Below are 14,539 nucleotides of genomic sequence, written 5' to 3' on the forward strand. Positions count from 1 at the left end.
TCATTAATATTCTCTTTGTCTTCTGTGCAAACAATATGCCACTTTTTTTAATTTATCCAAGAAGGACTTTCTGCAGTCTGTCTGCCGGAATGGCAGCTTCATCTTCAGAGTCACATTCACTTTGAGAATTGGAACTGCATGGTGAGGAACATTCTGGTGAACAGAGATAATGCATGAGTGGCAAGCGGTACTTTCCACAGAAGTCAACAAATTTGATCTGTCGAACACAAGAATCAAAATAAACACCTGAAAAAAAACAAAAAACAGGAGTCAGTTCTAGAACATGTAAACACAGACGACTTCTGTCCATTTTCATATTTGGGTGCTCTTCTGAATTAAAACCGGTTCACCGAGTATACTCCCATTATCAAATTGCAAATACTTAAATCAAAATCGACATACATGTTTAAAAAAGGTAAAGAAATGCTGAAAAAAAAGTGGTTAGCTAAGCAGGCAGTGCACTTGCCTTTGATGCATAAAAGTCAGAAGGCCTGTACAGGATCCTCTGTAAGTGATGCATATGGACACTGGCAACACAGTGCAGTACAGTGGCATACTGTACTACTGAGGAGCCATTCTTCAGCTGATACGTTACACTGAAGCCCTGCCTGAACTTACCATATACATTAGGATGATATAAAAAAGTCATGGTTCTTGTAAACGTGTGTCTGTGTGTGTGTGTGTGTCTGTGTGTGTATGTGTCTTGGCCAAAATTCCCATAGTCAGCACAGATGCCACACTAGATCGCCTTTGCAAAAACCAATAGGACGGTAGCATGCATCTTACAGCCAAGATGTAACAAACAAATTATTAATTTTCAAAAGAAATGCTAAAAATATAGCAAAAAAGTGTTAAGATATCATGAAAACATTTTCAGGCAACAACTTACCAAAAGGGACTGCTTAGTGTCAAATACACCATACCTTTCCGATGCTCACTCAGATAAATATTTTTATTCCAATATTCCTTTAAACCCTAGAAATCACTTTCATTAAAGTTGCACTTTTTTCACTCAAACAGTCTCAATGGCCATATCTAGTACTCAACAACTGAACAATACAAATGCACAGTTTCTATGCTGAAAGAATCTGAGTAAAAGCAAAATACTTTTTTTTAGCACAGCTCTCAGAATGCAAACACAGTGTTCAGAAGTTGGGCCTCCAAAGGTTTTCCCCATTCTGTAATCACACTAAATGCAGATGTAGTTCAGTGCAAAGTGATGCATGGTAGGGCCACGGAATAGCTGTCTGTATTGCCAGGGATACTATCTTTTGGATCAATGTTTAAAGGAATTTGCCAGTTTATAAGCCCTGTAATTGTAATACATAAAACACTGCTGCCATTTAGTTCTGTCAGTTTGAAGGCAATCCATGAAATGTCTGGCCAAAAAAAGGCCAAAACGGCAAGTGCTCACATGTTCTTTTCGTTCTGAGGATTGTTGAAGCAGCAGTCATCTGTTTTTTTTTTATCGAAAACCATATGTGACATTAAATAAAATGCACGTTATAAATAATCTGCTGTGCAGTAGGTTACCATACTATTGGCCCCAATCATGACTGCAATTCCATCCTCTTTGGACAACAATAACTTGATTTAATTTTCACAGTTTACTATGAGTAATCATTGTAATTATCAAAGCCTCACCACATTCTATTAGGTCACAGTCATATGCAGAATTTAAAAAAAAGATTACAATCTTTATATTTCTCTAATTTTGTCTAAGAAAACAAATCACCCAAACAAGTAGCTATAGCAACATTCTTGCTAGAGCCAAGTGTTCATAGGCCTTGTTAACCTTACAGCCAAAGTAGAAATTCAAAAAGCTCAGCTCAAGAAGCAAGATGTGGTTTAAAGTACCCTGCATTTTTTAATGCAAACCATAAAACATGAAGAATGTAACATTAAACTCCAGAAAGCATAATACTGAACAAGACAACAGTACAACAGCAATCAACAATTGCTTTATAACAGTAGGATAAATATGCACAAAGATGGATGTAAGATAACAGCATTATACAGACATTTATGTAAAGTTACTATTACAGGTAGACATTTCAGTACTACTCATAGGACCCATTCTAGTGCCCAATAAGTCCTAAGGAAAGGAAATTCAAACATCTAAAAGGTGTCAACCATATGTTATGCATACAGCTATATACTTGTACTCAATAACATGCCAGGCAATTATCGCCTAGAAAGCTCTAGTCCGTGGGATTCAGCTGGCCCTTTTAGTCAGGGGGGATCCTTAGCTGCTCTGCGATTAGCAGAGTACAATAATTATTATTAGATATTTACAGTACTATACCACATTTAAGACTCTGGGCACTTCCTAGTTACATGTAATGTAGAAGTGTATAATAGCAACTGAAATAAACCTAAGGTAACAAGAGTTAAAATATGTTTTGTTTGCTACCAAATCTCTGATGACAAAGCCAGACAGATGCCCAGTGATCTATGTACTAGTCACCGCTCCTCTCTGCATATATTCTGTACAACAGGGTTATCACAGAACTTATCCAATAAAGGACAAATAAAATACAACTAGTGACAAAGCCTGAGGCCAAAAGCTATACTGTGAAAGGAGGCTCAGCACATCCCTTATATTGCACCTTCCTTCTATGGCCAATTTCGGTACTCTAAGGAGGTGTTCAGTATCCCCTATATGTACACTTAAAGTGATGCTCAAGAGTCTGGGAGTTGAACCTGGCATCTTTTCATAGGTCAGCTGCAAGTGGCTCAAACCTCAGGATTCCTGACTAGCCTCCCATTCCAAGCAACAAGCTTTGTGCCTAAAAGCAGAGCTTGCATTCCTATCTGTATCTCTCTCACTATACTTTATAAACAGCCAAACTTCTTTCAACAAGCCAAACGGCACATTTCTGAGAGTCCACTGAGCCATATGCAGCAGGTATAAAAGACTGGCCAAAGTAGTACCGTTGAAGGAGGGTGAGGACAGTACTGTATGGCGCAGCTGGAAAAATCTCAAGATACCATAGAAATCAAGTTCAAAATTATACTTCAATGCCTGGAATGAAGCTAGACACAGCTGAGCTTCAATCATATTTGGCATATCTAGCAAAATGAAACCCTACCATTATCAACCTATCGCATCACACTTTAGAACCCCCAATCTGCAATTCTGGGTGCCCGCAAAGAGGTTCATGAAGTCTGCAGAGGAAGCAGGAGTGTAGGTGCACAAGAAATTTTGTTTTTACTCCAGCTAAGTTGGAGGTGGAAGATGGTTCCAGATAAGAAAGTTGCCAGATCTGCCCAAAATTATGGGTTTTCCTTGGGGACTGTGAGGATTTTATAAATGGTCACTGAAGCTGCATACCCCTGGAGCTGCACTAACCATTTTACTGGATGGGAGTACAGGGCATGCTTAAGAACATGCATCACCTCAAGGGTAAATAACATCTTTAGAGCATTTACCCTGCCCAGGACTGACATTTTTAACAGCCTCCATGAATGGGGCACAAGAAATGACTCCTGCCACAAAGGGGCAAGTTAGATACAGAGGGATATAAGCTGAATTCTAAGGTCTCTAAAGTGGTCTTTAATCCACGGAAAGGGGGATTTCTGCTGCCTTACTGCGTATTCCATTAGTTGCTAATTAAAACTTTTCAGGTTCTCTTCCATACTAAAATCTGTGTCTGGAATGGCTGTTAAGGCTTTTTCCAGTGCAGGTACAGCTGTGCCAGGGTCCATCTCAAATGGTTTATTCTTTTCTGGTGTCAGGAGTACATTCTGTGGGGCAAATGTGGGTATACTCTGGATGCTCTCCATCTGCATGTGTGGCTCTATGAATTGCAAGGCTGCTTGTGAGGAACTGTAGCTATTCTATTTTATTTTGCTACCTACTGGGGGATACTGAGCGAGGTAATTTCCTGTGGCACAGGGTTTGATTCCCTCCGCTTTCATTTGCCTACTGAGCGACCAATAGCAAGTCACTTAACCAGAAAGTCCTTTGGAGCAATTGGGAAATGGTTTGCTGGACTGCATCCCTAGTAATTGTGAACCTACTGCTGGGTGCTGCAACACAGTATGTACATCATTTTGGTAATGCCTTCTAATGCATGCATCTGTCATGTTTTCCTATTTTGCAAAAGGTTCTAGGTCACTCAGTTAGCAAAATACAACGTAGTGAAAGCACAGCTGCGTAAGTTGAACTTATAACAGCAGATGCTCAAATTCCTCACTGCTGCAGCAGCCTTTGGCTGTATGGGTTGCACCCTGCCTGGCTCCCTCCCACACTGATACTCTGGCTGCTGCTTGGCTAGCCCCTTGGAGGGAAATCAGCAGTCAAAAGTGCAGACAATTTCAGGAGTTTCTTACCCACACAGGGAGAACAGCTTTCTTATCCTGAACCACTAAAAGAAAAAAATACCTTTATATCCCAACAACTAGCTATATAAAAAGGTAGAATGATGTAGGGGGATGCTACTGTAGCAGTAAGGTATGTAAATATGTATTTTTATGGGCAAGTGCAACTTGCAGAACTGTACCATGTCCATCATTCTTACTTCTGCAACAGCCTTTGGTTATATAGGGGTAATTACCACAGCCTATCCAACCCGGGAGAATAAAGGATATGGATCCAAAAGCACCTGGAGAATGGTCCTAGCAAAGCTAGACCTGGACATCGAAATGGAATCCAGTTTGTGATGCTTTGTAAAGTATGTACAAAGGATTGTGTTGCTCTCTCTATAATGCTTCTAGAGTCCAGCCCTTTCCAGTATGCCATCGTAGAAGCCAAGGCTCTACTTGAATGTGCCCTGGTACTGCCTGGAACAGATGTGCCTTGATGGGAATAGCAAAAACAACATTTGAAGACAACCATCTCAAAATACTCTTCTTTGACACAGGCTGTCCTTTCTTTGTCCCATCATAAGAAATAATAAGCCGATCTGCCTTTCTAAAGGACTTAGTTCTGTCAAGATAGCACCTGAGCTGGCTATGCACATTCACAGTATGTACAATCCATTATGCATTCTGAGCTCATGAAAAGAACATTGGGAGATTGATGGCTTGATTCAAAGTAAACTCTGAAACAACTTTGGGCATAAATGAAGAATTGTTCTTAATGTAATGCTATCGCTATGGAAGACCAGACAGGGTTCACCCACCATGAGAACTTGCAACTCAAGATATTCTTTCAGCACAGGTCAGAGCAATTAAGTATTGCTTTCCATGTGAACCTTAAATCAACCTGACAAGCCAGTTCAAAGGGAGACATAGTTAACTTTTGCAGCAAAAATTAGGATCTCAAGAAGGAGACACCCATTTTCTAGGTGGCTTCATACATCAAATCTCTTCGGAAACTGTTTCACTGAAAACAGAGAGGAAAGAGGAAGATCCATGAGCATACATGCTGAAATGACTACTTGATGAACCTTGTCAGAGGAATAAGAAAACCACAGGTTAGTAACGCACACAAATATTTAAGAACCAGTAGTACAAAACCCCTGACAGGGCCCTGGTTACTGGCTAGGCACCAACTACAAAATTATTTCCACTTGCTAATACAAGACCTCCTAGTAGCAGGCTTTCTTGCTTCCTTTAGTACCTATAGCACAGCCTCATGATAAAAATACCTAAAAGGTATCCACATTGAATCATCCAGGCAGTTAGCTGAAGTAGTTTGAGATTAGGGTATATCAAACTTCCCTTATCTTGTGTGAGTAGATCCCGTTTTTGAGAAAGCGTGTCATAATTGCCCTTGGATAATTTTATAAGAAGGCAGAACCAATATTGTCTGGGCAAAAAGGGAATTACCACAATAATACTTTAAAGAGTCCTTCTGAGGCTTCAAAATTACCCAGGAACTCAATGAAAAGGGTAGAAATGTGTAAAGGAGCATCCCTGACAATGGGAAAGAGAATGCATTTGTTTTCCAGACCTGTCTGCATGGAGTCCTGGTACAGACTTTGTTTAGTTGTCTGTTTTAAAAGGAGGTAAACCTATCTATTTGAAGTGTTCCCTGCAACTGGATCAGTTCCAGAAAGACCTCTTTCTTCATCTTCCATTAGTGAGGATCTATCCTGGTACTGCTCAGCTTGTCTGCCACAAAAGGAATGCAAGAAACTCGGAGGGTTCAACCATGATGAAGGGCTACATCCCAAGCCACCACAGCCAGGCTGCACAGAGGATAAGACATGGTGTCCTCCTGTCCATGTACCACAGCACTGTCTTGTCATCTGTAATCACTCTGGGGACTACAGATGCTGAAGAGATTTTATGGTAAGGATCACAGCTAACATCTCTGACATTTATATGCTTTTTTCTGTCTGAAGAGTTACACAAGCCATGTTCCTTTACCACAAGAGAAACTGCTCTCAAAGCAAAATCTGAGGTGCCTGTAGTTACAGACTAACTTGGAACAGAAGAAGAAAGGAGACCTGGATTTTGAGACATTTGCTGCCCCCCAGAAGTGCAGTTCATTTTTGACAAAGCCCAAAATTGGAATCTGAAATTCCAGAAGATGAGAATGTTGGGTCCATGATTTTTTTTTTTTTAAAGCCATTGAATTTTCTCATGTATAACCAGGCAAGAGGAGTCATGAACCCAAAGATCCTTAGATACTATTTTGCCAAACTCTGAGACTGACTGGAGAAGCTCAGGAAAGTTTCCAAATGAAAATTCACTCTTTCCCAGGTAATAAAAGCCTTTTGTTAAGAAATATCTAGAAGGCACACAGGAACACAATCCCATGTGATGGAGTCAAAGAGGATTTTCAACATTTCCCTAGAACCCCAGACTGGTAAGGGGAGAAAACACTCATTTTAAAGACTCCTGACATTTGGATAACAACTCAGCGAAAATAAGCAAGTTGTCTAAATAAGGACATTTGTGAATGCCTTTTGGTCTGCAGTGAGCTTGCACTGGAGCTAGACACTTTGAAAACACCCTTGGAGCTGTAGATTATCCAAAGGGTAAATCAGAGAATGTGACCAAGACACAGAGAATCTGAAACATTTCCTAAAGCCTGTGGCTAATGTAATGTGATAAATATCCTTTAGATCCAATGTTACCAAAAAACGCAGAAGACGAATGGCAATTTTGGCACTTTCACAAGCAGTTTGAGAAAAGAAAGATTTAGAACTAGCCTCCATGAAAGCTCTTCCTTTGGAATCAGAAACATTATGAAGTACAAGCAGTTCCCCTTTGATCTAAAGGCACTGGTTCTAAGATTCCTTGAAGAACTTTAGGAAAAAACTCTGGTTTGGAGGGTGGGGAAAAATTCCCCTACAGGAAGTATGTTTATCCAGTGCCACCTGTAACCTTCTTGAACAACTTTTATCACCCAAGAGTCTGAAACAATCTGTTGCCAAAAGGGAATACTGAGAGCCAGTTTGTAGGACTGAATAGAGAAACACAGGGGCGGGGAGAGGGGGAGACTGCTGATATAGTCATTCTAAAGTATTAGACTGTCCATTTTTCTGAAAGGATCTCTGCTTTTTGTTGTTGCTCCCCTTTTGCCATTTCTTATTTGTTGGGAGCAGAGGACTGTAGACATTTGTAATGGGGGACCTGAAAAATCTTAGAAACACTCTGAACTTAATTTCCCTCTTTCATCAAATTGCTTGAGGATCTGAGTAACAGAAGGGCCAAAGAAAACCTTCTTATCTAAAGTAGATTTTAAAATCTCAGCCTTCACTTCATTAGCAAACATTCGGTTATGCACCCAGGCACTCCTACTCAAAACAGTTGTGGTGACCCTTTGCATAGTATCTGCAATATCATACACACTCTTCAAAGCACATTTACATACTTGAGACATTAAAAATAAGAGAATTTAGATAGGACCTACCTTGTGAAAGAAATGTAGCAGTGTATTCCCTCAAAATCTATAGACAACAAATAATAAACTTCCACATATCTGCTTGGTTGTAGACCAAACTCTCTTAACAAATCTGTCCAATACCCTACCGTCTTTATCTACAGAAGGGTTAATATTGACTAGAAGTCCGTTTTATGCTGGTGAAGAGATCAAAATGGCAGCAGAATCAGATCTAAGATGAAAAGACAAGAATTAGTTAGCATTAGCTTTTTGTGGACTGAAGGTTGAAAGGATTACCACCCCATTTAACACATCTTCCAAGGCTGGCAACATGGGAGGAATGGAGTAGAATGATATAGAACCACTTGCATCATACAGTATCTCCTAAGTTCAGGAGAACATCCACCTCTTCCAACAAAATACCTCATTCATCCTGGTATTAGCTACTGAAAAGGAAAACTCCTCCAAGAGAGCAGAAAAGGACCAACTTTCCTCAGAATCCGAGTGTTGGATTTGGGAATCTCCAGGAGTAGAAGCAATGTCCCTGACAATGTCAGAATCCTCTGACAAACTTTACTCAGGAGCTTCTTTATTGAGATTGCCCTCTGGCAAGGATTTCTGAGTTCCAGACTTCTGTGTTCCAAGATTAACAGCCTGCAATAATTTCCAGGCTATGATAAAGATGTCATCTTTACATACAGACACTACTTCCTCAGATAAACAATGTCTAACTTCTTTCTTTTTTTCTTTTCAGGGAGCTTCCAGGAAGAAGACCTAGTAGGGGATGGCATTTCAGCCTTGGCAAGAGATCTCTTTTCCAGCTACCCAAGAAAAACCTCCTAAAGTTTTCTCTACGGCCCAAAGAAGATGGTTCTCACATGGCCAGATATAACACTGGAACAACCACATAGGACATGGTTGAAAACATGGTCCATCGTGGCTGAAGAGGCTAAACCAGAAGAATCGGAGTACTGACAGTGGTCTGAGAAACATTGGCCTGTCACTACAGAGTCACTCCTAACAGCTGAGGGACTGCCTGTGCCTGCAGTGACAGCAAGGACTTCTTAATGTGTTGCATTTTCTTTTTAGGTACAGATGGCAAGGAGCCAACAGGATCAAAGTATGTATCCAAGCTGTAGCAGAGAAAGAAGCTAATTGCTGGTAAGCATTGCTGTTAGACAACAGTTCATAGGCAGCACACACACTTGCAATTCCCCACAGTCTCCTCTCAAAAGTGAAAACTCAAGCAGTACACAAAATCCTTGTCAGAATGATAATACCCTTCTCTAAAATGGAGAAAAAAAACAGCAGGAAAGTGGTCACAAAATGTGTTCACAATCACTTAACAAACTTCACCTGCCATTTAAAACACTTTCCAATCCTTAAAACTTTATATAAGCAATCAAAAGTTTCAAAAGCAGTACATTTTTACTACAAAGTTAGCCTCAATAGTTAAAAAAAAAAAAAAAAAAACAAACAAATAAAAAAAAAGTCCTATGCAAAAAATAGTGGAAACAGAAAAAAAAGTTATGTTCTTACCATAATGTTCCACCTATGTTGTCCATCTTCATTTTTCATTGACCTGTGGATCTTGGTTCCAACCCTCGGAACCAACCGGCCACTCTCCAAGCTTGAGATTCCAGAGTTGAGCTCCTTCCTTCTACCCATAACACCTCATTCCCCCACACTACCTCAGATCGAGTTTGCCCATAGCATAAGCACCAAAAATTTCTATGCTATATAAAGACAATCATACAAAACTATGAGAAAAGAAATCAGGAGCTCAACCCGAAGGAACAGAGGTTCCTCTGAGAGTTCCACCAGATCTCCCAAAGACTGTAAGGGTGAAGAGGGAGGGAGATATGGTTTATGAAAAATGAAGATGGACAACACAGATGGAAAGTTACGTCTTTAACTGATGTTGTCATCTTCATTTTCATTAACTTGTGGGACAGAGTCCCCAGCTACCAAAAATCCCCGGGTGGCTCTCATGGAAGGATATTCAAGTATGACAGAGCCAAAGGCACTCCTGCTTCTGGATATAGTATCCAAGTTATAATGCAAAACAAATGTATGAGGATTTGACCAAGTAGCTGCAGCAGAAATGTCTTCAATCAAAAACCTGGACCAAAAGGCCATGGACCTTGTAGAATGAGCTTTAATAGGACCTGGCAAGGATATGTTTCTGGCTGAACAGAAAAAGGAAATACAGTCTCTCAACCATCTAGACAGAGTAATCTTCATAAAGGATTTTCCTTTCACTCAGTGAAGGATATGAACTACTGCTCATATTTCGTGAAGGATTTGGTTCTGACCAAGTAGAAATTTAACTGCTTATGTACATCCAGTAAATAAAGGGTGTACTCTCCTTTGTTCTGATAATTAGGGAAATAGACAGGAAGATGGACAGACTGATTAATGTTCCCCTCCTTAGTTATCTTAGGCAAAAAGGATGGGTTTGTACGTAAGGTTACTCTGTCTTTGTGAAAAATTAAGTACGGACAATTTAGAAGAAATAACTTGAAGTTCGGACACTCTTTTCGCAGATAAGATAGCCACTAGAAAAAGGGTCTTCCAATACAGAAAGTAAACTGCAGCTGCTGGATCAAAGGGACGATAAACCAACACTTGCAGAACCATAGTCAGATTCCCATGGTGGGGTAGGGTCTTTGATCGGTGGGTGAAGCAAAAAGGTGCCTCTAAGGAAGGCTTCACAAAGTTTATATGATGCCAGGGGTAAAAATCTAGGCCTAAATGAAAGTTGGAATCCCTGCGAGCTGGACCTTAATGGTGGAGAAGCAAGCACCATCGTGGAAGAGGGATGCCAAAAAATCCAAAACAACCGCAATAGGAGCCATAAAAGGGTCTACCTGTTTCTGCTGCACCCAAATGGAAAACCTTTTCCATTTACTTTTATAAATCCTCCGGGTTGAAGACCTAAGGGATGAGATCAGAATTCTTTGGACAGGGGAAGAAAGACTGGGACATCTTGCCATCACTTGTATTACAGAAACCATGTGGTTAGCTTCAAATCCTGAAGGTCTGGGTGCAGATGCCCTGATGGGTGAGAAAGAAGGTTCGGATTCGGCTCCAACCAGAATGGCGGGCATATCGACCAAAGAATAACAAACCATGTTTGTCGGGACCAGAAGGGGGCAATGAGAATTATCTTGCTCTTCAACATAAGAGCCTTCTGTAAAAACTTGGAAATTAATGGCAGAAGAGGGAAGGTATAGAGAAGACCAGGAGGCCAAGCATGGACTAGAGCATCTCTGGGCATCTGTCCCTGAGGAGAGATCAAGGCAAAAATACCTGCTGCATTTTTTGTTGAGAGGAGACACTAACAGATTGCAGCAAGGTTGACCCCATTTCGGAAACATCAAATCTGCCATGGATTGATTGAAAGACCACTCATAAGGCATCAGTAACACTCGGCTGAATCGGTCCGCTAATATGTTGGACTCTCCTGGAATGTGCACTGATATCAGAAAGCGGCCGGCAGAGATCACCCACTGCCACACCCTCATTGCTTCCAAACATAAGGGGTAGGACCTAGTAACCCCTGTTTGTTGACATACCAAACCACCGACATATTGTCTGTTTGTATTCCAACAGTCCCTGGAAGTAGAAAGCTGTGAAAATCTGGCAAGGTTAGATGAACCAACCTCATCTCCAGTACGTTGATATGCAAGATGGTCTCCTAGGCAGTCCATGTGCCTTGAACTGTCAGATGCAGACAATGCACCCCCACCCTATCTGGGAGGTATCTTTGGTCATTGTGACATTTCAGGGAGGGAGGAGGTGTCCGTGGTCACTGACATTTGATAGAGGGAGGATGAATGGCCGTCCTTAAAAACGTCTGCGGAGTGAAGCCACCAAAGCAGAAAATTCTTGCATACTCAGGACAGTTTGATGGGGAAACTCAAGAGGTTGGGACAGACAGAATCTGCCTGACCTGAAGTCTTGAATTTGCAATATTCTCTGTAGTTAGAAAGGCCTGAGATACCCTTGTGTCCAGACATGCTCCAATGAAATCTGTAACCTGAACTGGTTGCAGCTAAGATTTCTGAATACTGACTGATTCCTAGGAGTGGAGCCAAATGTATAAGAGAGTCCCTGGCCTGGCTCAGTAGATGCTTGGTTGATGCAGTCAGAAGCCAGTCATCCAAATATGGAAAAATCTGGAAACCTTGGAACCGGAGGTGCACTGCCAAACATTTGGTGAACACCCATGGGCTATGGCGAGGCCAAACGGGAGTGGTCTGAATTGGTATTGACCGGCTCTCAGCCTGAAATGCAGACATTGCCTGGAGGTATGTGTCCTTCAGGTCTACACAGCACAATCCAATCCAGGTTGCTGAGAAAATGAAGTTAACTACTTCAGATCCTTGGTTTTGCAGACCCCCTCAGCTGCATGAGCCACATCTTCCATTCTGGTTGCTCCCCCCTCTGCCTCTGGGGATAAATCTCCCTGCATGTCCTGAAAAGGACCATGTGACTTACGAAACTGTGTCTTTTTACTTCCACTTTGATTCCTGGAAAAGGACCATTGTGGGGTAGAAAAACAGACCCCAAAGGCAGACAGGGTCTTTCCATCCTTTTTGCTGTGGGAGTGTGTGTCATGAACTGCAGGCCCAAGAAGGTGGAGCCATCAAAGGGGTTGTTGATAAAGGATTGTTTGAACGGTTCTGCAAAATCACACAGCCTCATCCAGGCATGGTGCCTTATGGCAATGCCGGAACCAGATGCCCTTGAGATACCCTCTGCAGCGTGGGATATCAGCCTCATGGACACATTAGCCAGTGATTGAAGGGTGGCCAATCTGGAGGAAAAGGTCTTCTGTTGCTCAGCAGACATGGACCCAGGGATGAGCTAGAAAGTTCCTTCACCAGATCCCTTTGTAGCCTTGTGAAATGTGATAAGTAGTTTAATGCCCTCGAGGCTACTAAGCTTGCAGGACTTGTGTCACAAGCATTAGGACCATCTTGGTAGATAAAACTCTCCCAGGTTGCTTAGATCCCTTTCCCTTTCCTTCATGAATTACATAAACCTATCCCTCCAGATCTTCTGTTATATTAATAATGAAAAAAAAAAAAAAGAGAAATGGAGGGGGGCATGGAAAAAATCTCCATACTAGGACAGATAGACAGTACGCTACAGAGCATGGACCCTCTCCTTTAGTGCATAACGTTTCTTTCTGGTAAGAAGAGATCCATCCACTGTAACCAGCATAATAAAGTGTCTAGCTAATTTTCTGGGGTATTCTTTTGGGAACATATGACAGAAAACAGATGACATAAAAGAAGCCCTGGACATGGAGAACACATCCAGCTTGCACCTTGAAAAGGTATTAAGAGAAGCCTGTATTGCAACTGCAAAGATATCATTTAAATAAGCTTCATGGACAAAGCACAGCAGACATAGCCACAGATCTGACAGAATGAGCCCCAGATAGGGGCTCATTATAAAAAGTGTGACAAAACAGCAGGTATTACCATACTTAGTGTGACAAAATGCTATACAACTGAATAAAGCTCCTGGGAAGGGCAAAGCTTAGAAACTTTTTGACATAACTTGGTCTTAGTAAAAGAAAAAACACAGAACTGGTCATCTTTGAGGAACGATGTGCTGCCTGTGGGCATCCATGAAGTGATGTAAGTACTTTCCACTGTTTGAGTAAAGAAAGAAAAAACAGACAGGATTATAGCTTGGTTCAAATCTGACTACAGCTCCTCCAGGTATCAGGGAGAGCTTGCTTCTGCGCATCACTGTATCTATGTGGGATATTAAATATAGGGCTTTAAAAAGTGTACGATCACTCGATGACTTACCTTTTTGCACCACCCTCTGATTCACTGAAAGGAAAGTTTGTTATAAGTGTTTTCCCTGTGCTCATGCCACTGAAAATTAAAGATGATCTTTAACCTTAGTGATATCAACTCAGGGAAGACATGAACTGTGTCAATAAATTTTAATGGACACATTCTGCACATGGGCAAAAACAAGTCCATTACAATCAGTGAAAGATCCCTAAGGTGACATCACTGATGAAAACACAATTTATTTGAGCCGTGATTTGAACAAAAAGTTAAAAGCTTTTTATTAAAAACATGGTTCAGATAAATAAGAAAAGTCTAGGTCAAGAACCATCGAGGCACCTAACTTACCGGATGCATTACTGAAGTGTAACAAAACAGATACAGCCTTCAACTCAGAAGTTCTCCTGTGAAAATAATGAGCAATACACACAGAGTCTTCCTGGGCAGGTACTTGCACGGCCACTGGGGAACTAGATTCAAATGTAAGCTGTGCAAGCTTTTCCAATATGAAATATGTATTGCAAAGGAAACTGGATCTCAAACGGAAGGCCTGAAGAGAAACATTTCCATGTAACATGGCACTGCAGACTTTAATGAAAGCAACAGAGATATAATTCAATCCACAATGAAAGTTAGAAGTGGCAACCAAATTAACTTTTTGGGAAGAATAACTAATGAAAGAATCAAACTTTTCAAAACGTTAGCCCCATAAGAGAAGGCATAGGAGCTGAAATGGGACAGACTTGTATAGGATGCCAAAATGGAAAAACTGAACCATTTATCCCTGTGCATTTTCGACACTGAAGGTCTCTGAAATGAAGAAATGAATTCTACTCCCCTATTTGAAAAGTCCAGATTACTAGTAATTACTAGAAATGAGGAAGTCACATTGCCAGTTTCAGCAGTGAAAGTCTGGATGACATCTGCCAGGCAAAAGAAA

The 14,539-nt window shown here is 41.1% G+C and overlaps 1 protein-coding gene across 1 annotated transcript in view; it reads right to left on the bottom strand.

The window, feature by feature from the left end:
- The window catches only part of LRRC58 (leucine rich repeat containing 58), a 176,710-nt gene that overhangs the window by 672 nt on the left and 161,499 nt on the right, over nt 1-14,539 (bottom strand). Inside the window, exon 4 of the mRNA XM_044071506.1 lies at nt 1-246. This exon is cut by the window's left edge and continues 672 nt beyond it. Within this exon, the coding sequence (XP_043927441.1) occupies nt 53-246 (194 nt within the window). The 3' untranslated portion in view covers nt 1-52. The remainder of the gene's footprint in view (nt 247-14,539) is intronic.

This window comes from Protopterus annectens, chromosome 5.part0 (genome assembly GCF_019279795.1).
Source record: "Protopterus annectens isolate FY-2018-M chromosome 5.part0, PAN1.0, whole genome shotgun sequence".
In the NCBI taxonomy this organism is placed as follows: Eukaryota; Metazoa; Chordata; order Ceratodontiformes; family Protopteridae; genus Protopterus; species Protopterus annectens.